This window comes from Struthio camelus, chromosome 2 (genome assembly GCF_040807025.1).
Source record: "Struthio camelus isolate bStrCam1 chromosome 2, bStrCam1.hap1, whole genome shotgun sequence".
In the NCBI taxonomy this organism is placed as follows: domain Eukaryota; kingdom Metazoa; phylum Chordata; class Aves; order Struthioniformes; family Struthionidae; genus Struthio; species Struthio camelus.
Window position 1 is genome coordinate 40,753,753 of NC_090943.1, and position 23,096 is coordinate 40,776,848.

General features: G+C 36.8%; 1 protein-coding gene across 9 annotated transcripts in view; it reads right to left on the minus strand.

Annotated features, from left to right (window-relative positions):
• ANKRD28 (ankyrin repeat domain 28) overlaps positions 1 to 23,096 on the minus strand; it is a 131,574-nt gene that overhangs the window by 66,659 nt on the left and 41,819 nt on the right. For 5 of the 9 annotated variants that reach the window (XM_068935284.1, XM_068935283.1, XM_068935290.1 and 2 more), the window contains one exon: positions 18,486 to 18,569. In XM_068935284.1, coding sequence (XP_068791385.1) covers positions 18,486 to 18,569 — 84 coding nt within the window. Of the gene's footprint in view, positions 1 to 18,485; positions 18,570 to 19,695; positions 21,502 to 23,096 lie in introns of those variants that run through there. The other 4 variants (XM_068935282.1, XM_068935287.1, XM_068935281.1 and 1 more) reach the window with 1 other exon arrangement.

Here is a 23,096-nt window from a genome sequence, read left to right on the forward strand (position 1 = left end):
AACTTTTACTGGCCCTCCAAATAATTCAGCGTCTACTGATCTGAAAACTTTGAATTCGAACGTGTTGTGGAAAAAGCGTGAATCCAGCTTCCCCCTTCATAAAAACTCCTCTTACCCTATTTGCTTTTCAAATCCAAGTTTTGCAACAACACTTTCAAATACTATTTTCAGGTCATACTTTTCGTGATCACACTTACAAAATATCGTTTAATAGGTGTTTTCTGCTGTACCACTTGCCAGCTGCCTCTTTTTAATACCATCTGTTCCTGGCAGAAATCAACCCCAAATACAAAATCTCAGCTCTTCAAAGTGCTTTAATTCCTGAATAGCTTGTAATATCTTTACCAGATATTTCTTTTAAGAGAAACTTAAAAAAGATAAACTCTTAGAAGAGTTTTCCCATGTAACACTTCACACTTAGTGTATTTACCTATTAGGTTTGGAAGTGGGTGTATTCAACCAGCATGATCTGTGGTGACTCCTGGCTTTATACATTGTGAATAAGAACACAATTATAAAATATTTCCAATTCTTTGATAGAGTCAGGTACCACAAGGGTCTCTCCCAATGTGAAATCATTTGAGATTCATTAGAATACTAGATTTTATCTGCAAATTTTGCTACAACTTTTCAGAATTATCATTTTGTAAGGCAGAATAACTTTCTTTTCTATATAAATGTTTTTTTGTTTCTCCACACAAAAAAAGAACACAATGAATGCGTTTGGTTTTTATGTTCCAACTTTAAACTTCAAGAAGTTTAGGTTATGTATCTAATTCTGTCATTAGATCCACTAACTCCTTGAAAGTATGTCCAGCCACAAAGTGATGTCTTAAAAACACGTGACTTAACAGAATTTAAGAATCAGTTGTATTAACTGAAAGAGAAAGATTAAGGATTTGGTTACTGGTAAACCTATAATGAATAAATTTTCTGTCACTACCTGGAGCGTAATTTATCTGCTATTTCTTTGGATGTTTTTTAGTACTTCTTAGCTCAATTTTCAAGATACCATTCCTCATACTACTGTATCATTACCTCTATAATTAGAATACAGAAGTCAAAGTTATTATAAAAATATCCAATTTCTAACTGGCTTTGGATAACTTAGCCTTTTTAGACATAGCATAACTGTTTTTTCTCATCACATCTCAAATTTAAGATTCATGAGCAAGCCTAACAAGCTACAATAAAGGTCTCTTCAGCATGCTTAAAAGGAGCAGGAAAGAAAACTGTTAACCACAGAAATCAAGCATAACACAGCTAACCACAAAGTATTCTTTGAACTCAAATGATAGGTCCATCACAGTTTGAAGAGACTGGATTCTTCAGGCTAAATCAATTAATTTCTGGAGCTAATGCTCATATTACAGTTCTTATAAACTCTTGCAATGTGCTTGAAAGAAACATTCTTCAAAAGCCCCCTATTACACTTCCACTAATAGGAGTTTATCGTTAAGCACTGTCTTTCAGAACACATCCTCTTTATGCCATCTGTTATGACAGAACAAACCTACATTTTCTAACTAACCAAATCATAACAAATTGAGGAGAAATCTCTGCCCTTTTGCTCGTTACAGTAGCAGTGCCCAGTTACTCTAGAGACCACCTCCTGCAGAGGAAGAGAAGTTTCAGTAGTACTAGGAAGGAGGGTCACTTCAATTATAATCCGCCCAAAAAACCCAGTGTTCTTTCTAGCTAGGATCTCCAGCGCACTCTCTTTGACTTGACTCAACTTGACTTGTTGTCTAAACAATAAAATACTGTCACACCGTGCATTAAACTGAAATCTTTCATGTTGTCTGCACTACTGTAGCTTTCAGAGACCTTAAAAACAACCAACCAATCCCCCAAACACCCACTCAATAAAAGACTCCAGCATACTGCTAGGTATACAATTTAAAAAAAAAAAAAAAATCAGAAGAGAACTACAAACCAACCTGTAAAAACATTGTGAGACTACCTTTTTAGGAAATACCACTGAATACAGTAAAACAGTTCAAGTGTTTCTATACACATATAATTCCCACTCTGAGCATGCACGTTCCTCAAGAGCGCAAGCTCACAATGGTCTGAACTGCCACAAACAACCCACAAAAATAAAACACACGTACTATCAGGTACAGTAACACACAGAAACAATTGGCAAGCAAAGTACTTTTAGGATGTTCGGAAAAAAGGCTATTAGCTACATATTTGTAAGGAAGACTGTAACTTTCCTCTCCAAAATTTGATTTTCGAAGTCTACATCAAAATGCTCACCAAGTGTAAATGGATCATCCCGAGTGCCATTCAGGTTTTGCACCTGGCACATTTCGGAAACTGGGCAAAAGGTTTAACGTGGGTCTGGCTGGGTCAACAAGTTGAGCATGAGCCAGCAATGTGCCCTGGTGGCCAAGAAGGCCAATGGTATCCTGTTCGGCATCATAAAGAGACATAGATAAATGGGAATCCACACCAAGGAGGTGTCAGAAAAGAATATATATTGCATGGCTTTGCAACACAGATATATTTTGCAATCCTAAAGGAACCTTGTTTAACCTGATGCCTCTAAGCATTTTTTTTCAAATGTGTTCTTTCTGGAAATAAGTTTGAAGTTCAAGTTCATAGAACTGCACCAAAATCCATGGAAAATAATTTACTTCCCATTTAGCTACTGATTAGTTTATCTTACTCAAATAACAAAACTAATAAAAATCCTATCTTCACTAAGCCATTACACTAATTCATAGATATGGACAATCAATTTCAGTAATCTAATAAGAAAAGCACATTGAAAGCTTGGTTCCTTTCTAAACTACCTGAACAGTAACAGCAATCTGGTTAGAATCATTACAGCTGTAAACTTCCACAGAAAAAACTTTGAGCATTCATATACTCCTGTATTATATTCAAGCATTAAATTGTATTCAACAGCCTATTAATCATTTCTATTTTTAAAATGTATGAAATAGCTCAGTTATATCTTCATAGCATGTTTAAAAAATAACACCTTGCAATATCTTTAATAAAGGTTGCACAAAGACTATGTGCTTTTCAAGTTGCAAGGTCAAACAGCAGATGCCAAAATGCTCTTGTTCAAAAAGCTATTTGGGCTTCAACATTTGTTGTACTCAGTAGAACAACTTCACAAGAAGGGGAGGGGAGAACAGGCAGAACTTTTACCTGCCATTTTAACTTGTTTTGAATTCCAGACTTTAATGTCCATAGCAAATTTGGTAAGTGTAATTTTGAATGCAACTTGGTGCTAAGAGTACAAAAAAAGACTGGCAAAAAGGAGACTTGAGTTCAAAACAACAAATATTGCTAAATACCATGTTTTGCACACCTTTTCGTAACATTAACTGTCCAAATGCTAGATCTCTTGTACCATAAGCATTAGACTCTCATCTGATGACATGAAACACTGTTCAAATGCAACTATTTGAAGTTATGTCCACTCTGAGCAATGGCACCAAAGGCAACACACAAACACCGTGGGCCACACTCAGCCCAAGGAACACTTATTAAACTTCAACTTGAGCCCCGATTGTCATAGGCGCACCCCAGAGCCAGCTAAACTCTCAATCAAAATCTAGAATAAAAAATTCTTGGTTAAAAACATACACTTAAAAGGAGTAAGAGTGAGTTTAAAGATTACCTTAAATCAAATCAAACACAGATTCAGCTCATGAATTCTCCTTATCTTAAAGGATGTCTTTCTGAAGTGACGAATCTTCAAAAAACATCACATCTTATTAAGAAAATAGCCTTAATTTTTTAGGAAACAGAGTTTCTTGTTTCATTTGGGTTCCTATTTTGTAATTCTACTGTCATTTTTATTCTTCTTGCTAGTTAGGTTTTTATATTCTTATACAGAACGAGTATAGCTTATAAGAAAAGCTGAAACCAGGTCTCTATAAAAATGTGTGTGTGCATATATATGTGTGTGTGAGTGTGTATATATACATATGTGTGTGTAAATATATAGATTATATATTTTTTTTTTGGCCCAAATTTGAGAGGCTGGGATTCCTTGTAAGTGAAGTCAATTGCCCATTTGGGTATGTGGCAGGACAAGGACCTGAATAATTAAGCAAGTTCTGTAAGCTACTCCCTTTCACTTTGAGTTCCTACAATCAAGAATTTGGTCCTTTTTATCACTAGTGAAGGCTAGTGAATTATTTGTTCCATACATCAGGAAAAAAGAGCTATCCTCTACCTATTGATAAGATGGACTTGACATTTTGGATGTGTTCTCCTTCTAGTGACTCAGGAATTAAAACAGAGCAACTCTTGGGGTCAAAGCTATTTGTTAAAATACTAGATCGGCAGGGGAAAAGAGATTACAATTACAAACAAAAAAACAAACAAAAACCCCACAAAGCCCCAAATCCCAGAACTCTATAGCATTCAAAACTGTTATGTTAAAAAAAAAAAAAAAAAACCCAATATCCTGGAGGCGGTGGTGGGGGAACACTTGTACATGCTTTTAATTGGAATGCAGTTTCTGAGAAGAAAACAATTATACATCACTCAAAAGTAGTTTTTGAAAAGAAAGTAGTACATGAAAAAGATGGACTTTTCATAACGAGAGTACAAAGACGTCAAGCACATTATGTAACATTGCCTGTGCTTGTACAGAAAGTTGAACAAGGGATACTGAATGTCTTGTCTTACTCTGTAATCTATCTGTAATATATGAGGACACAAGTAAGAAAAATATGCCAAGAGACAAAACAGTACAATACAGTCTCTGTTTCTGCTCCACTGAAAGATCACACCACACTAGGTAAGGTATGCACATCTCCATCCCAGTTTAAATCCACCACATTACTTTCAGGCCAATGACACTTTTGTTCAGAAAAAGCTGTGTTTGCTGCCTTTTTCATCGCAGAGGCTAGCGTTAGAATGACAAACCTACATGTGCTTAATGTAAACCAGATATCTCTCAAACTGCTCTGTCTTGGTGGCAGAAGAAGATACAGTTTTGAGCTCATGTTTTTAATGTTAAAAACACTTCTTTGTGGTGCAAGCTTTAACTTCTTATTTGTGGACTGCTTCTTAAAGTAAGGTCATCTAGATCCAATGCACAAAGCCCATCCGTTAAGACACCTTTGCAGTATTCAGGACACCTAGCTCCAAAGCAGCTTACAAATACTAAGACAACCTTTGCTGACTAATATAAAGTCAGATTGTTAGGTGAGCAAAATGATACAGAACACGCGTACTCTGAAGAATTAAAATGAGAGCCAAACCTCCCCCCCCCCCAAACCAACAAAATGTCAGATGAAAAGCCCCAAAATCTATCACAAAAGAATTCAAACAAAAACTGTGCTAGCTTCTCTCAAAACTCCTCCAAAAGTGCCAGTAGCCTAAGGAACAAGGCATTTTCTTTTATTTGGACCACTCCTTACAAGCGGATAGGGGATAAGCTTAAGAACATAGCTGTCATAAGACACGCAAAGAGTTGGCAGCAACCAAAGACAGACATCTATACTCCTTTGAAACCATAAATCAGTACTATGTAATATATTTATAAGTTGCAATAATTACAAATCAGTATCACAGATGCCTCTATCTATATACCTTTGCATTTCACACAAATAAAAGCTTAAGTGAAATTAATGATCAGAGCGGATGATAAAAAGGCTGGACTTTAATAAAAGATCAAAGAGATGAAGACTTCACGAGTTTTCAAGATGAAAATGCTGCTACCACAGGCCTGGAAAATTTCACTGACTTCACCATCTAGGGAGACACTGGCTCTGGACTTTTGAGCATGTGCTTGAGCAAGGCCTGCAAGCTGGAAAGCCCTAATTGCAAATGGGACCTCTAGTTCATCCATGCTCAGCCTTGACGCCAGCACGAGGCTTTCCAGGGCTCACGGCCACCCGCTAACAGTCCACAAGAACCCTCGTCCTTCAGCACAGGATAGCCCTAGAAAATGTAGTAGACAAACAAGAAACACTGCCTTTTTCCAGTTTTTTTAATATACATCCATCCTTTATTATAGTATCTTTAAGTAACCAATCCACCTCTATTTCTTCACTTCAACTTCCATTTCAGGCACTGAAATGGCTGCTTACTTTGCTTAGAGCCTATGTCCACAGGCTGAACGGTATGCAAGAAACTATTGTGTTCATTAACAGCACATTAGATATCCCTTACTGATGTGTGAGATAGATTTTTACCTTTTATAAAGTAGAGAAAATTGTCTTGTTCAAAGGTATGTTGTATATGCATTTAGAGTTTTCACCCAGAAGTTACTGCAAATAATAAGTAAATCTGTATCTACTATTACAAGCAACGTCTTTTTAAGGACTGTGTCTATACTGGAAGCTAATGCACATTAAGACTACAGAGCTTTTTTCTTCTCTGTTCTTTCAGTGAGGATGTTCTGTTCTCAAATACCAATCCTTTGCATGACAGGCACAGCAACTGCCAGCAGCAGCTCCACTAAGCTGTAGCTATGCAAGACCTTGCCTCTAGTTTGTTTTGTAAAAGCAACAGGAAATGCAGAACTTCCAATACCCTTTGAAGGTTACAATCTTAAGCAATAATCACCAAAAAGTAATATGGAAAATTAGATGTGATCTACAAAATCTTTATCACTAAGACAATCATACCAGAGTCTCAAACACAAAATTCTTTGAAACATATTTAAATTTGATTTAATTATTCATGGTTCTCTAAATCAATGGCAACTTTTCAATGTTAAAAGGATAACAATGACAAACAAAACTTGTCTATCAAATTCACAATTATTGTAAACAAATTCAGTGTACAAACAATACAGTAAAATCACTTGCCATGCAGACAGCCCAGCTTGTTTGTCCAGTTTAGCAAACAGTATAATCATATTAGCGTAGCGCTAGGCAAGGCTTACCAGGCCTGCTGAGAAGCAGAATATATTAGCCAGAGTAGTACATCATACTTTTTTTGGTGTGTCTGAAGTTCTCAAAAGAATATTTCTCATTTGAACATGACGCAGCATTATGATACGTAAACATATTCTTCATTTAATAGGGAATCCTACCTTAATGCACTGGTAATTCTTTTGAGAACTACTGTCCACAGATTGCACTTTTTACCAAGTAGCAGTTTGCTGATATTAGTCAGATAAACCTTCAATAGAAGCTATGGTATTGTTTATATAGCTTTAATAAGAGCAATAGCTCAATACATTTGAAAATCTTTTTTGCACAGGTGAAATAGTTGTTGACATGAAACAAAATTTTTTCTCTGTGAACTGACCAGGCTCTCTCATAAAGAGTCCCAGTTCTGAAGCACAATGCCCAATTATATAGTATTGTATTTAAATCATTCTATATCTGTCTCTGCAGCAGAGGAGGAACTCAATACTATGAGGACGCACTTTACGCAGAGGCTGAAAAACATGATTCACTCTCTAAACAGCATTAAAAAGGAAATATCATATCTGATTCATTACAGATGACATGCTTGAAAAATATTCCACACTAGCGGACAGGAAATCCACAACTTTAATAAAATTGAGTAACAGTGAATAATTACTATATTATGATTTGAGGTCTTCCTTGAGAAGCTGGTAGATGCTCTTCGCAGTTTTCAACTTGCTGAAAGTTTCTAGACCACTCAAGATAGTTACATCTCCAAAGCCCTCTCCCTCTCTGTTTTTGGAATCAGTTAGGCTTCAAATTATTGAAACAAAGTCTTTCCTGAAAGTTAATACTTAGTTTGATTCAAATAGCCTCATATCAGGTACTTTAGAGGTAGAAGAAACTTCCCAATAGCAAAAGTTTCTCTATACTCCCTGCAGTAAAGTTTCTTCTTATCTCCTTCAGTTACAAAACATGAATATTCATGTTTTCAAGAACTAACTTAATTCTTTACCAAAGCAACCCATGGACATTCATTCCTATATGGCAGTGCTGAACTCTATCTACTCCCTTAAAAAAACAAAAAAAACAAAAAAAAACCACACACCACATCACAAATTCAGTCATGTTTATCTGCAGTAAGTCTCACAACCTAACTTTCTATCTTGTTTAAAAAAAAATAATAATAATTTTAAAAAAATCGCATGAGCTATTGACTTATTGCCCTCCTAAAACCCAGATCCTAGACCTCTTTCTTGCAACTGAGCTACTTCAGCACCATGTTAAATATCGATGCTGAGCTGTCAATTCTGATCAGGCAGAACCTGCAGCTGCCTGCAAAGGACTGCAAACATGCTCCCAATCAATAGGATTCTTCACAGATCTTTCCTAGTACTATTCAGAGGTAAAGAAACTTCAACTAAGTGAACACTTGATAAGGGAGGGGAGTCTCATGACTCATCATTTCAACAGACTGGCCACACAAGCAAAGGAAATGAGGGTTCCTGTTTGTGGTGGAAACACTTAGAAAGTTTATTACAGAGAGTCTCTAGAATCAGAAAGTACAGTACATCGAAATGCACATGGAACAGAAGTCTAACAAATAGCTTAAGGAGAAAGAAACATATCTTGTTGGCCATTACTGTATGGCATTAGAGGTGCAAGGGCAAACATGATAGAGAAGATAAGTGCTACAATTAATCTCATTAAGGTGATATACTGTTTCCTTCTTTCCTACATATATGAAGAGAAAAAATATATTTACACATAATTCATGCAAAATAAAAATATATCAAATTAAAGTTATTAACTACTTAAAATGCCTCTATCTAATTAGAAAAGCTCTCTCAATTCTTATTAAAGATCAGTGTTGATTAAGAGAGAGGTGCAACTACAGTTATTTAGACGGGTAACAAAAACCTTTCAATAAATTTAGTCCTGAGTCCACCTAGACTCTGTGAGGTCTTACTATCCCACAGTCACCTAATAAAGGATTTTTTTACACTTCCGCTAAAGCATTTGAAATCAGGTTCTAAATGGAGACCTCTAGGCAGGAATTGCTGTAGTGGATCAAGGTCTGTATCAAAACAGTGGTTTCTAATTAGATGAATTCTCATGATTAATATTTGTTTATATAGGAATAAATTTTATTTCCTTTATTACCTCCAGTGATTCCAAAGTACTGTTCTCATCTTCAATTGCATTATCTGTTTAGTTTTATTAGTATTAGATAACCTACCGCATATATATATATATATATATCTGCCACTAATCAAAATTGGGATTTAAAAAAAAAAATTTAAGAATTAATTCCTTTCAAAATGCTCTCCTAAATGGGTTTTCATTTATTCACATGGCCAATAGGAACAGCTATTTCATTTCAGAATAGTTAATGAGCTGCCTAATCTGCTGTATTTTGTGGTTGCATTGCTGGGGAAACTTGGCTACTCTTCACATCCGAGTCCTGCAACCCACTGTTGTCAACTGAAGGCCGACTTCTTACCTTCAACACTGTCCTGACTTACCCGATTCTCAGCATTCTCACAGCTAGGCACCCCCTGAAATCTTCTACAAGGCAGTAATCAATAGAAATGATGGCCGGAATAAAAGAAAATGTTGGAATACTACCATACAGAAGGTGGCAAATGAACACGTTTAAAATGTGCAGTTCTGGATGAAGAGAGAGTGACGTGAAAACTAAGCGGTAACCAGCTGAGTAAATCGATCGGTTTCTTTCAATTACAGAACCATGTAAAAATACCTGTGTTCATACCTACTGTACAGTGCTGCTTTATTTAAACAGCCAATAAAATTCAGTTTGCAAAGACACCAGTGTCTAACACCACATAATATTTTAGATACATACAATGGAAATAGCTTATTAGCTTTCAACTCTTTGTACCGTGAGGATTTCAGAGCAGGAGATGAGGCATTAAGTCATTCGCTACAGACAGCTGACTGAGTCCAATTTTGTTGCTGTAGTGGTTGAACTCACTACATCAGATGTAAATAAATATTAAAACATCACAAAAGGCTTCTTATGATCCATAAGCTATTCAGAAACCTTCCCCAGGCTTTTCACATTTTTAGCTTACCCATATTTGCAATTGAATACATGTTAAAATTATTCAGTCGCTACAAGTTCTCTGTCACAATGAGAAAAGTACATTCCAAATACTGTAACAACGAAAATCAATTTAGGAGGTCTAGTAGAATTAGGTACGAAAAGGAAATGAAGTCTAGCTTGCCTCTTCAGTGGAAGAGGAACTCCCACACTTCAATGCTAATTACTCAGAAATTGTTGTTTGGCCCAAACAAAACAAAAATACACTACAGATTGATAAAATTGTAGGATTTTCTTGTTAAATTACTTGGACTGTAAAGTGAAAAGAATGAGTAGTGCTTGTATTATCTAGGCATAAACGTATGCTGCAAAGCATATCAAGACCTTCATCAAAACCCTTAGAATCTAAGTTTGTCAAGTGGGACAGAAATTTATGTTTCTATGTAAAAAGAACAGTACTATTTTAAGAGTACTTAAGCAATTATTTCAAATTCATCAAAACCCTGATATGTAGAAATAAAGTGTACTACAGGTTTATTTATTATTTTAACATACATGGAATTAAGTGGATATCATGATGGATACCAATATATTTCAAGAGCGCCCAGATATTTCACCTGTATTCTTATGTTTCATTCCTTTTGATTTCCACCTCCACATAAAATTAGTTTTATAAGTTGTTCTTAATATACTTTAAAAATCTAATATCATTATAGCAAATTATTCATGTTTAGACTGACATTTCCAACAACTACGACATTCTTTTACAAGAGATTTGTCTTTTTCACTGCTGCAAGAATATATGGCTGCAGATCTAGATATTATCAGTACTGCAAAATAGCAAGTGTATTATGTTACTCAAATAAAAACTCTCTCTTCACAGTTCATACTGTTGTGATACTCATAAGCTTTCTGAAAGATATTCATACTTACTAGTCCATTGTACTACAAGTTAAAATCATACATCACAACTTATTGATTCCATAAGAATGAAGGTCTAGGTGACAAGCATAGACCTATTTGAAAAGGTTACTCCAAATACCTAGTCAGTTGTCTTTGTTGAATGTTTTCAACACGCAGATCTTAGGAAGACTCACACGTTAAGTGACTTTACTGAGCATTCAAAGGATGAACTTGTATTAAAATAACTAGTACCAAACACAAAGTTACAACTCATTATTTGTTTTCTTTACTGAAAATACTGGAAAAAAAAATCTTTCAGCCTCAAATACCCCTAATTTTATCCCCCAATCTGTTACAGTCTAAACTGAAAATAAGAACTAATTAAAAATAACAATCAAGCAGAAAGCTTTTTAGTGCAAAACAAAACCAAAAACCAAGTCCTACAGTTTATGACAGAATTTTAAATACATGAATAATATGGAAAATTAGCAAGTAGTTTAAAACAATTTTTTCTCTAAATCAGAGAGATAAAAGCTGAAGCTGCAAACCTTAAGAATCACATTCGCTATAACATTATAACATATTATAAAAGATGGCAAACTAAAATTTGTCCTCATTCTAGGTATTGCTCTATGACAAGCAGTATGTTCTCAACAGAGGAAAAAAATGTAACTATTTTAATGTACTTAATGAATACATCTAAATCACCATTTCCCACTAAATATTTCTTTGCAATGATTAATATTATATATCATTTTGGAGACAGGAGAGAGAAGGGTCTTAAATTTAAGATTCTTTTTTTTTTTTTTTTTTAATAGGTCTAAATTGTCTGCTATTCCAAAATAAAATAATATTGTAACTCCACATTCACACTGTAAGTCAGGATAGTTTAAGCTGCAGTAATTACAGCATTTCTTTATTAAAATTTCATCTGCAATTGGAAAGAAATTAGCAAGAAACAGGAAAAAAAAATGTGACTGATGTTTTTAAAAAAGGAAAAAAAAATATGCCCAATTTAAACTCTCTAGCAACGACTACAAGTAGGAAAGGAAAAGTTCATGCTCTGAACTATGAATACAGGAACTCAACAAATTAAGTACTCTTCAGCATAACAGTTCACTTTTTTTTTCCCTGGATGCTTTCCTAATTCCTCCCTCACCTCCAAGTCAGCAAACCAGAAGTTAGGGAGCCGTCTGCACAGGCTGTCCTGCCAGCGAGTACGACGCTGTCTCATAGTGCCAGATACAGTAGTGCAAGTTTTTGCTGCCAACTGCAGCTGCCGGCAAGAAAGTCCTTCATGCAACTAACTAGTCTGCACTGCCTGCACGAACCTGACCGGTTTCCAGCACTAGGCCTGACACATCCCTGAGGCGAGGAAGTTTTTATATATTTACTAATCAGTGTACATTAAGCTGTGTTTGTGAAGAGATGAGAGAGTATTTGCTAAAGAGTTAAAAGTCATAAATGATTCTAGATGCCACCTGCTTAGCTTTGGCTACATTACACTAACTTCTTGCAATTTATTCCCACCTGCCTAGATAGAAAAGCTGCAGGTTATCTTTACTCCGACTGCCAGCAGCTTTAGCTAACAACAAGAGGTATAGATGAATTTGTCAGGAAGATTATGTAATTTCAAGCATACTCTGTATGGACCAAAACACAAGATTTTACAAAACACCACAAACCTTTTTTTTTTCTGATCGACTCATACAGGACTCCTGACCTGGGACTGTCCGTACATGCCCGGCTTCCTAGTGCTTTTACCTGCCCCCTGTGAATCTCTTTACAAAACTGTCAAAAGTTTTTCCCCCACTGTTTTCAAAGCTATTTCCACTCCCTCCCAAAACAAAAACTCTTCCCCCCGCCCCCCAGATAACCCCCATGAAAGCATGGTATTGCAGACGTACTGCCACTATTTGAAAAGCACCACGTATTTAGCCTGCTGGGAGCCACTTCAAGTGGTCCCAACTGGCAAATGCTTATACCGACGTTAAATTTAAGTTACAAAACATACTGATGACACAACTGAAACATTTTTATGTTAATAAATTAATAAAGAAGTTTTTAGAGACATAGATATGTCAAGCTAAAGTGAATTTACCTTTGCAGTTGTATGCATGCATATTTTTAATCAAAATTAAAAAAAATCACATATTATTAATATACTTTTGATAAAACATTTGGCTACAGAGAGATAATGAACATAAAGGTAAAAATGCCTGAAGACTATTTTTACCTTATTACGCGTTACTGCTTTTTGGGTTCTTTTTGTTTGTTTTAAGCAAGGCCATGATACATACTTACATAAGGCTGTGAGGCTGGTTGGTTTTTTACATTGAGAGACACTTCAAGATGACTGCTGAATTATATACAATGCAAAGTAATTTAATTTTCCATATAATTGATGTATAAAATTCTTTTTTTATATACAAAATAAGTACAAGATTTATTTGCATAATCAGATGTTGAATTCTACTACATTGCTTTGTAGAGCGTTCTGTATTTCAGCCAACCAGTTCAGGCTTTCCTGCTCTCCACTGCACTTTCCACAGACAGCCGAAGAAACAGTTAGCCCAGAGTCCAGCCCACAGGACAGGTAAGACAAATAAATGCATCACCTATTTTTCATATTTCACCTCATCTAGGGCATTGCTGACCAATACCAGCATCACATTGGAGAATCTTTCTTGTTTTTAATCTGTGCTTTAATTTCCATCATTAATTTATGAATTACTAGGGTATTTGAGACTCTTGATAATTTTTAAAGTCTCCTGGTACCCAATGCAGCATAGAAGTCCTAGGCTTACACCAGTCAAATAAACCAATTTTCTTCCTCCTTCAATATATGCAAGAAAACATAGAGTAAAATAAATTTAAAAAAATCAGGAAATCCAATAAGACCTCATCTCTTACTCTAGCAGAAAATCAACAAACACTCTCCTAATATGCAAATAACTCAAACAAGAAGTTATTCAAACCCTATTTGGCCAGAGTAGGAACAGAGCCCCCATCTCTTCTGCAGCAGTCAGCCCCTCAGCAACCCTACTCAACATACTGCTCAACATAACACAACATAAGTCAGACGCATAGACTTCGCTATCCTATTTGTACCTACCACGTGGGCATTACTAGACCATGTTCCTTGGCAGTCCCAGGAACAAACACTTTATGGTTAACGCTATTACTAGCTAATACAGGTGGTGGTGGTGGGGAAGGGACTGCATTTTGCGGGGGGAGGGGTGTTTGGTTGGGGGGTTTTGGCCCTCCCTGCCCCCCAAAATAATAGCACAGGAGAGCATTTTTGTTGTTGTTACTTCACTTACTTTGCTTACTATAGATAAAGTAAAAGGCCGTTAATTTAAGAAGTAGAATCTGTGCAGGATAGCCAGAAGTCCAGACCAGAAAGCAGAGGGATAACCAGATCATTGCAGTCCTCAGTGTGGTATGTGGAATTTCATTTTCCAGCCTTACATTTTGTGTTGGAAGAAAAACATCAGCTCGCACAGAAAAATAGCTTTAAAACACATTGCATAGTTTAAGTCTATTATAATCTCTCAAAGCACAATGAACAACAAAATGCAGGTGCCTCACTCTTATCGCATGTATCAGTCACTATTTTAAATAGGAGCACTGAGCACTTTTGAAAATTGGGAGAGATCTGTGTATTTCGGGACTCCTCCAAAAGGATAGCTTGCTTGCTTTTAGCGTCAGTTTGAAAGAGCAAGGGGCATACTGACACTGGTTCCAGAGCAGATCTCCTTGGCTTAGACCAAGTGTAATCAGGTTATAAAGATTACATCTAGGGTTACCAGATATATCACTTTTCATGGCAAGAAGTCTTATCCCAATAGGTCTAGGAGATTAAAAAAAAAAAAAAAAATTCCGATTTTGAAAATCATTTCAATAGTCACTTTGTATCATTTTTGACAGCAAGCTGGTATCGCCTCCTCCAAATCATATTCTTAGCAAGTCACTTAGATGAAATATTCAGTTTTCATGATCTATAAAACTGATTTATACATCATAAAAGTTTTGGTTATGAACATAAGTTGCACAGGTTTACAGTAGTGACAGCCTTACCGTTTTTAAAAAACATAGCCAAATCCTGATCTATAAAAGCAGAGGCTACCATGCTGAAATCAATTTAGCTAGCTGAAATTACTGAAAAGTGCAGAAAACTCAAACTTACACTATTTTAATCGAAACAGCAGGAAACATTGAGGCTCCCCATTAACTAATAAAAAAAAAGATATCAACTCTGTCAGTTACCGCACAAAACATTTTTCTTACTGCCAAGTCTCAAAAGCTCAGTATGGTACCAAGAACAAAAAAGAAAAAAAAAAAATACTCAGAGTGTAGCAAGAGCAACATGGATAGCAGAAGCTACATCAAGCTTAACATATGTGATGGGCATGATTTAAGCCTGATTCATGAAGTAGGCAGCTACTGTTTCTCAAGCCTTCTCAGGCAAAGGCAGGGAGAAGGATACCCCGCACACACACTTTTTTTGTTTGTTTTTTTATTAACTGGAGGCTGAGAAAGTTTACCTTCCAAACAATGCATTTGATCAAAGTTTCTGTAAACCAGTTTTGTCTTAAAAGGCCAACGCTTGCAACTTAACAAGAGGTCAACCCTTTCCAAACCACAGTTCAAACAGCTAAAGAACTCAATTTCCCCTTTCTTCGTAAGGCATTACAACTGCAGAGTTGAATACAATACAATACATACTTTATAAGTCTAGACTGAGACTGACTCAAGAAGACCGCTGAAGTGAGACATGAACAATCTTCTCCCTGAAAAAACTGAATTTGCCATCAGTACATCATCTTATATTTATACACAACTCCTCATGCTATGGAAAGCCAACTATCAACCTCAGAATCCCTCCAAATTTAACACTAGGGTACAAGATAACATCTCTTTTAGGAATAAAGCATCTAATTACAGCCCAGCCTTGGTGCAATCTGTAGAGATTACCATAATAGCAAACAGTTACCACAGTCTAGCTTTAATAAGTCAAATACGTTGACACAACTCAGGTAGTTTTAACACAGTATGAAGGCAATCACGATTAATAAAGATAACATCTATAAATACTCCAAAAGTAAAAAGATATGACGCTGGATGATAAGAAAAAACCTTCTCATTTCATCAAGACACTCACAGTTTTCCTGGATTAATGTCACTGTCACAACAAAGACCTATATCCAGCTCATTTCTGAGCAAAATTTAATTTGCAGAACTCTGCTCAGTCTCCAGTTACATAATGCAACCCACTACTTAGTGGAAGGAAAGTAATCTTTTAACTGTTAGAACACGAACTGCAAAATAATTAGTTGCTATTGAGAGGGGAAAAGATTCCTGCAGAGGCTTTGGAGAGAACGAGCTAGGAATTCAAACAACCGTACCGAAGTATTTGGATAGCTAAGTGGAAAAAAAACCCAGCATATACACTGGTTCTAACACAATCCACAACAGCCAAAAACAGTGATAAACTGTTTATCATGAGCCTTCTCTTTATTAGGAAATACACAGAGACACTTCATTTTGTTCACTTTTCCCCCTCCTGCTGTCCACACCAATTTACGGCACATAATTAAGGGAAAAAGTTTGGATCCAGGCTACGTGGGAATACGTTATCTGCAGCCAAGTCCATAAACAAATGCAAAACCCAGGAAAGAACACACACACACACACACACACACACACAGACAGAGACACACAAAGAAAAACCCACTAGGCAGTTTTCTAGCTAGCTTTCTTCATTTCTGTCGAATACTGGGAAGATCTGCATGCTCATTCATTCCTGGGAAATGGTGTTTTAAGGGATAGACGTAAATACAATATTAAATACTGCAGGACCCACACCAATTAAATTTCTAGGACCTCCATGATAGGAAGGAGCTGTCACATATGATAAGCATCTGCCTTTGCTGGAGAAGGTGGACATGAAGAAAATAGCGTTATCTGCTGCATTCTAAATATGCTCTCGATGTTACTAGTCTAAGATATAAACACGTTGTATAAAGAGAGATGTATCCACAGAAAGGAATTAAAAAAGAAAAAAGAGGTACAAACTTGTAAAAGACAGATTTGGAATATTCTATCTGCGGTATTTTTCTTCACTGCAACTACCTAGCAGTCTAAAGTAACCCTCTTCAAAAGACAGCAAATAGTAACCTGCTTTGCTATTTAAGCATAGCTACCTACTTGTATTTATGGACTGATAATGTTTGCTTGACAAACGTGGAGGCAGAGCAAAGAAAAACACAAAATCGCTACTGTGCACATACTGAAATCTAGCAGAAGCTTTTGCAATACCTAATCAAAAGGCAGAAAAATACTAACCTAACTTTGTCTACAGGCACTGCACCTATGAATGCTAAACCTGACTTAGACATGGGGAAATATAAATGAAGTGATCATACTAATCAAGTTTCAAAAGTACAAATGCCTACAACATTCCCAGAGCGGGCATATGAAGAGACAGGAAAGATACACAGCACAAATGGTCTCATGACTTAATAGAAAATTAAGTAATTTGATATTATACAATCCATCATACAGTCTTGCTTAAAAGCATGCAAGACTACAGCAAAAGCTAGAGGGAAAAAAATCCACAACCTTATCAAACAAAACTCATCTTGCAGAGCAAGTAGGACCCTGTAAAAATAAACTTGCTGTCAATGGCAGGACTCCTACACACTTCAGCTGGCATTGGTCAGACAAACACTGAAGAATGCTTTTTAAGTGTCAGAATATATACACCTAATTGAATTTTTGTTTTTTGTTCCACACATCTCAAAAACAGAACAAAGATTATCATAGTCTTACACTGTATGATATGTAGCTTCTAGCTGTTAGCCTTAGCTTCTTAGCATTGCTGTAGCTCTGATGTATTTGGAAGAGGCTACATACATTCTTACAGCGCAAAGCCTTGGCAGTGGGTATTACCAGTTTGCTTTTATTAGATGTTATGTTTCAAATACTAACGTATAAAGTTCACGCAAGATTATCCTGCACAGCGTCAAGGATGTGTGTGAGAATTTTAATAGAAAGTACATACAGTAACCGCATGCTTTTCAAATCTTTCTATTTTATTCAATGGAACAAACTGAATTTAATTTCAGACATAGCAGACTTAAAAAATTGTACTGGGTTGGCAACACTGAAGTAAGATACAAACAACTTCCTATTTTTACTGCTTAATATAAGCATTAGAATTCCTTCTTTAAAATCCACCCTTAAACTTACCTACAGGACCCACAAAGTATTTTCTCATAATTATCTAAGGAATATCATCTTGTACTTAGTTTAAAAAGAATAAAAAAGGCTATATAGCACCACACTTAACCAGTCCTATTTTCTAGCAACTCTGATGTGAAAGTATACTCAAAACTTTTCAGTTACTCCAGTACTGCAGAACTAACATTTGAAAGAAATATAAAATTAATTCTTTACTATCAAACTACATTTAGAAAGCTAAAAGAACATAAACATTTATTTCACTCCTCCTTCCCAGCATTGAAACGTACATATAGGCTTTGCTTTGCCTTCTACATAAAAGCACTAAAACAGAAGCTCTTGAATTAGCAAAGGTCTAAAGTGATTAGTACAGTAGAAAGCTGTATTAAAATGAAATGAATTTTGTATTCAAAGCCAAAGACATTTGTTCTTACCTGAAAATTAACATCTTCTTTCTTAAATATTAGTGCTCGAACTTCATCAGGATCTCCATTAAATATAGCTTGAACCAAAGGTGGCTGAAAGGAAGAAGAAAAAAAAAAAAGGAACACATCTTAGAGTATAATTCCATTTTACTTTGTGTCGACACATGCATGGTTTTTGGATACATAACACACAAACACCAAACAAGGACAAAAGAGAACATCCCAGGCAGTGAAATGAAAAATGAGAAACAACCGAACTGAAAGATTTCCAAGTTTTAAAAACCTCCAACACACCAACATACTCAGGTCATTGCCCCAACCACAGAAAGGCTGGAACGCTAGCTATAAGGGCTGAAAAGAGAAATCCTTATAATACAATTAAGGCTTAAAATAAAGTGAGCTTGTTAACACGTACTGTGGATTCTATAAAATATATGTAAACAAATCCCTTTTACGTTAGCAAGTGACTAAAGTTATTAGAAATTTTCACCTGTTTGGTTACAGAGTAAGAAAGCAAAGTGCTGATATCAGATAAGTATGGTAACAAATTCACACTCACACACACGTATTACTAAATATAGTAGGATTTCTTAGTAAGTAAGAAAAGCTGCTGAGATACGCTCGCACGATTTTAGTCAGGCACTTGACAAAGTAAAATCATTTAAAGAAATTAAAGGCGCTGCACCCACAGTGTCGACCGTGTCTAGGAAGCAACAACCTGAATCTAAGTTAGGTCTATATGATGACCTCTGCCCTTTTTTCATTTTAGCTTATAACTGCTGTTGCTTCATGTACACAATCTACTGTATCAGTTCTCAAAATAAACACAACAAATGATGGCGATATAACGATTACCTCAGTTTCTAAACTGGTACTGCACAAATACACCATTGAGGAACGGGGAGAGAAGTGAGGGGAGAAACATTTACTTCAGCCACAGTTTTACCAGGCCCTCTAGAAATCGTTTGCTACTATGCAGGAGTTGAGATTTGTTATTGCTGCACCACAAGTAAAGTCACATGCAAAGGAAGGAGCCCCTGCAAATATTAATTCTACAACTAAGCTTCAACTTTTCCCCCACTGTTCAGCGTGGGCAGTTTTTACCCTCTCCCCTCTGGTTTCAACATCAGGCGTATTCATGTCAGCCTTATGACAATTACTAGTGGCACTTGCAACCGCAGCATGAACAGGAAATATGCCAACAGACGACATGCCTTACCAGCGCGTTTCCAGAGGGCGACGGGCGTAAAGATATATTTTCCTGAGGTATTTTGGAAATAAACGTGGGAGAATCATCTTCCACCTCCTCCAAAACAACAATACAGACTCGACTCATTCGATCCGTTTGAGGAAGGAAAAGCAAACGAAAAAATGCCGGCAACTATATTTCTGGAAGCCCACTGTCGGTAGCACAACACGGAGCATACAGGAAATACTTTCACCTCTTTCACGTACCCTCACAAACTTGCAAGTGCTACTGCCGGTGTATTAACATTTAAAAAAGAACACTCCAGTCCGTCCTTGCACTTCATTGTTCAGATTTAAACACCCTGAGACGTTCATGACAATGGTTAAAAAAAAAAAGTTGTTCTTTTTTTTTTTTTTAAATAAAATTTCACTCCGCATCAAGACCGCAACAGTGAAACTGTGGAACAAGCTGATAAAAATATCTCCAGATCCAATTCAATCGGAACAGAATGCACCGCCTCAAATAGCTGTCCTTTCACCAGCAAATTTGTCTTTGCTAATGCCGCCACTTGAGCGGCGCAGCGTTAGGCGCACAGTGCAGCCATTGTTGCGGGCGGCGTGACACCAGCCTGTGCAGCCTGCAGCAGGGAACAATTGCCCTGACGGGGACGGCCGCAGCTAGACCCGAGCCTGCAAGGTCACTGACAAATGAACAGCAGCCGCCTTGCTGGTGACTGAAAATAACACCGGTTCTAGTCACCCTGTAATTCTACAGCTTCAGTTGTCAATGTCAAAAACAGTCCATCTGAAAAACGCATCTGCTTCTCAGCACTTATTCAGAACATGGTCAGAGGATGATAATTCTTTCCCATGCAATAAAAATATCTGCAATGTACAGCACGGCTGCAGCACATTTACATGCGATGAGTCAGACCACAGGGACAATGGAACTCCTTGAATAACATTGCCTGTTTAATCCAGATTCCCCAAATGACAGCCACGAAGACAGCTTTACTCCATCAGTGACACAAGCAACGCAGAGTGTTCGGTTCTCCTTCAGCAGGCAAGAGCTGTGGCTTCTCCATCAGGGACTGCGTTAGGCAGAACGAACGCTTCAGCAAAACAAGCTAGCTACCACGGCACAAAAGCTCAGATTACTGCCTGAGACGACTTCTGCAAAAGCAGTTCATCACTCAAGTGTTTCTTTTGATCACCATGTGAATACAGTTCCCATGATAGTCTTCATTCAGATTGAGGGGGAGAGGAAGGAGGGAAAGAGGAAAAAAAAAAGGAAGGAGGAAAAAAAAAAAAATCAGACTCCGTGCATCTTCTCTGAGCCAACTTCTTTATTCAAACATCTGTCACTGTGCCAACCTGATTCTCCTCTTCAGTTAAAGGTTCCGCTTATCAATTTTTCCTTGACAGATTAAATGATGTGATCAGCAGATAAGTCTTGCAAAGCTTAAGAAGAAGAAGAAAAAAAGCCTGTCTGAATCGGTCATTAGGAGACCGGAGGAGCGGAGCACAAGCCACAGCCACAGCAGCTTTCCAACTGAGCAGGAGCCGACAGCGCACAGACTGCAGGCTCGCAGGATGAAACGCCTAGTAATGCTCACATGTCACACTTACCCGAGAACTGAGCTACCGCGCGCAATGCAACTTCCTCCAGGGAAAAAGAAAAAAAAAGAAACAAAAAAGCGCCCTTTGGGCAGTCTCTGCAGAGGCAATGTTTGTGCCAGTTCCGTGACTAATTCATCTCAAAACGTAAAAATTCTATAACTGAAGAAAGAGCGACTGTTTAATATTTTCCACTAAAAGCCACAAAGAAATCTGGTGTACTGGCTCTGCTGACTAACAACAATTTAGGCGGTAAACAATTCCAGCATTTTAACTGCTTTCATATGGCACTGGCCGGAGCAGCAAAACAATCCTTGCTTAACTCCTTGAAGACAAGAAACTCCCCACAGAAGTCTTCTGAAAATGAAATGAAAGTAAAATCTCTCTTAAAAGTAATCAGTTGACTATTAAAAGCTAGTCATTAATGACCAAACCCATGTTTTGTTGCAACTAGTAGACACCAACAGACCCTCAGCCTGAAAGAAGAATTACATCAAGTATAATTTGAATAAAATAAAGTCCTACAACTTGCTGAATACATATTTCAGCTTGAATCTACTTAAACAGTGCTGGTTTGTGGGTGTATTATGTAAATGAATCCTGTCAGAGTTGCTGGAAATGCTTCAGCGTTACATGAACAGAGGGAGGGCTTCTTGTTCATCCTGCGCAGCGTGGAGGTACTTCTGCTAACGTCCTTTAGCAGCTGATAGGAGCATAATTTGTCAATGGTGAACAAGTTGAAGAATTTTATAACTCTTCCACAAAACACTCTCACTCAAGTTTCACATATTCATCCAGGCAGAGAGAAAGACTTAAAGGGTATATTAAATGGCTTGGATATTAATAGACAAACTGAATTCCCATCTTTGGAGGCCCAGTGAAAGGAAAAGCTCACATCACCTCTATTTTAAAATAATGTCTGCAATAGCTTCACTGCAACATAATACATTCTTTTAAAAAAAAAAAAAAAAACAACTACTGACACTTCCTGCAGATAACACTTTTGCACTTACAAAAACCCTATATTACGTAGCCTAAGACTGCCTGAGCTTAGGGTCGCTGGCCTGGCAGAACGCAGCACAAGCTTCGGTTTCACTGTGAAACTTCTGGTAAGGTTCAGCTTTCCCAAATGCTCCGATTTACAGCATGTGAGTAACACACATCTTCATGAATGTACCTCATTCATCACTATATATATATATAGAGTCCGGTTGTTTTATAATTTCATACTTTTGGTCTTAATTAAGAAAAAGCAATGGTTGGTACCCTACACTGCATTATTCTGGCACTTCAACAATTTATTAAAAAGAAATGATACGTTCATATGAGTACCTCTAAACGTCCTTCCTGGTCGCAATAAAAGTACAATTAATTTAAATAAAAACCAGGACATCCTCCAGGCGCATCTACTGCACCATCCTACTGCGTGCAAAGGAACACAGCAACCACAATCCATAGAGAATTTTTAGTTTTTTTTATTTGTGAAAAACACCCTAAGGAATTGACACTCTTGTTCACTTGCATAACTAAACATTATTATGAAAAAAAATAATCACATCTTAAGTCTATAAGCAAAGTAGACTTACAAAGTGTAAACATGTTTTTCACGCTATCTTTGTATATACACACACACGTACGTTAGTTAGATAATGGTAGTCTAGCGGAGTCCATATGTTAAGTAGAAATGAGCACTTTTTCAGAGCCAGTAAGTTTATACAGCAAGCAAACATTAAGAGTTCCAGACTTTACTTTGAATTAGCATTACATAGCAACAAGTCTAGTTACATAATGCTCAGTTTAGTTTAATTTCACATA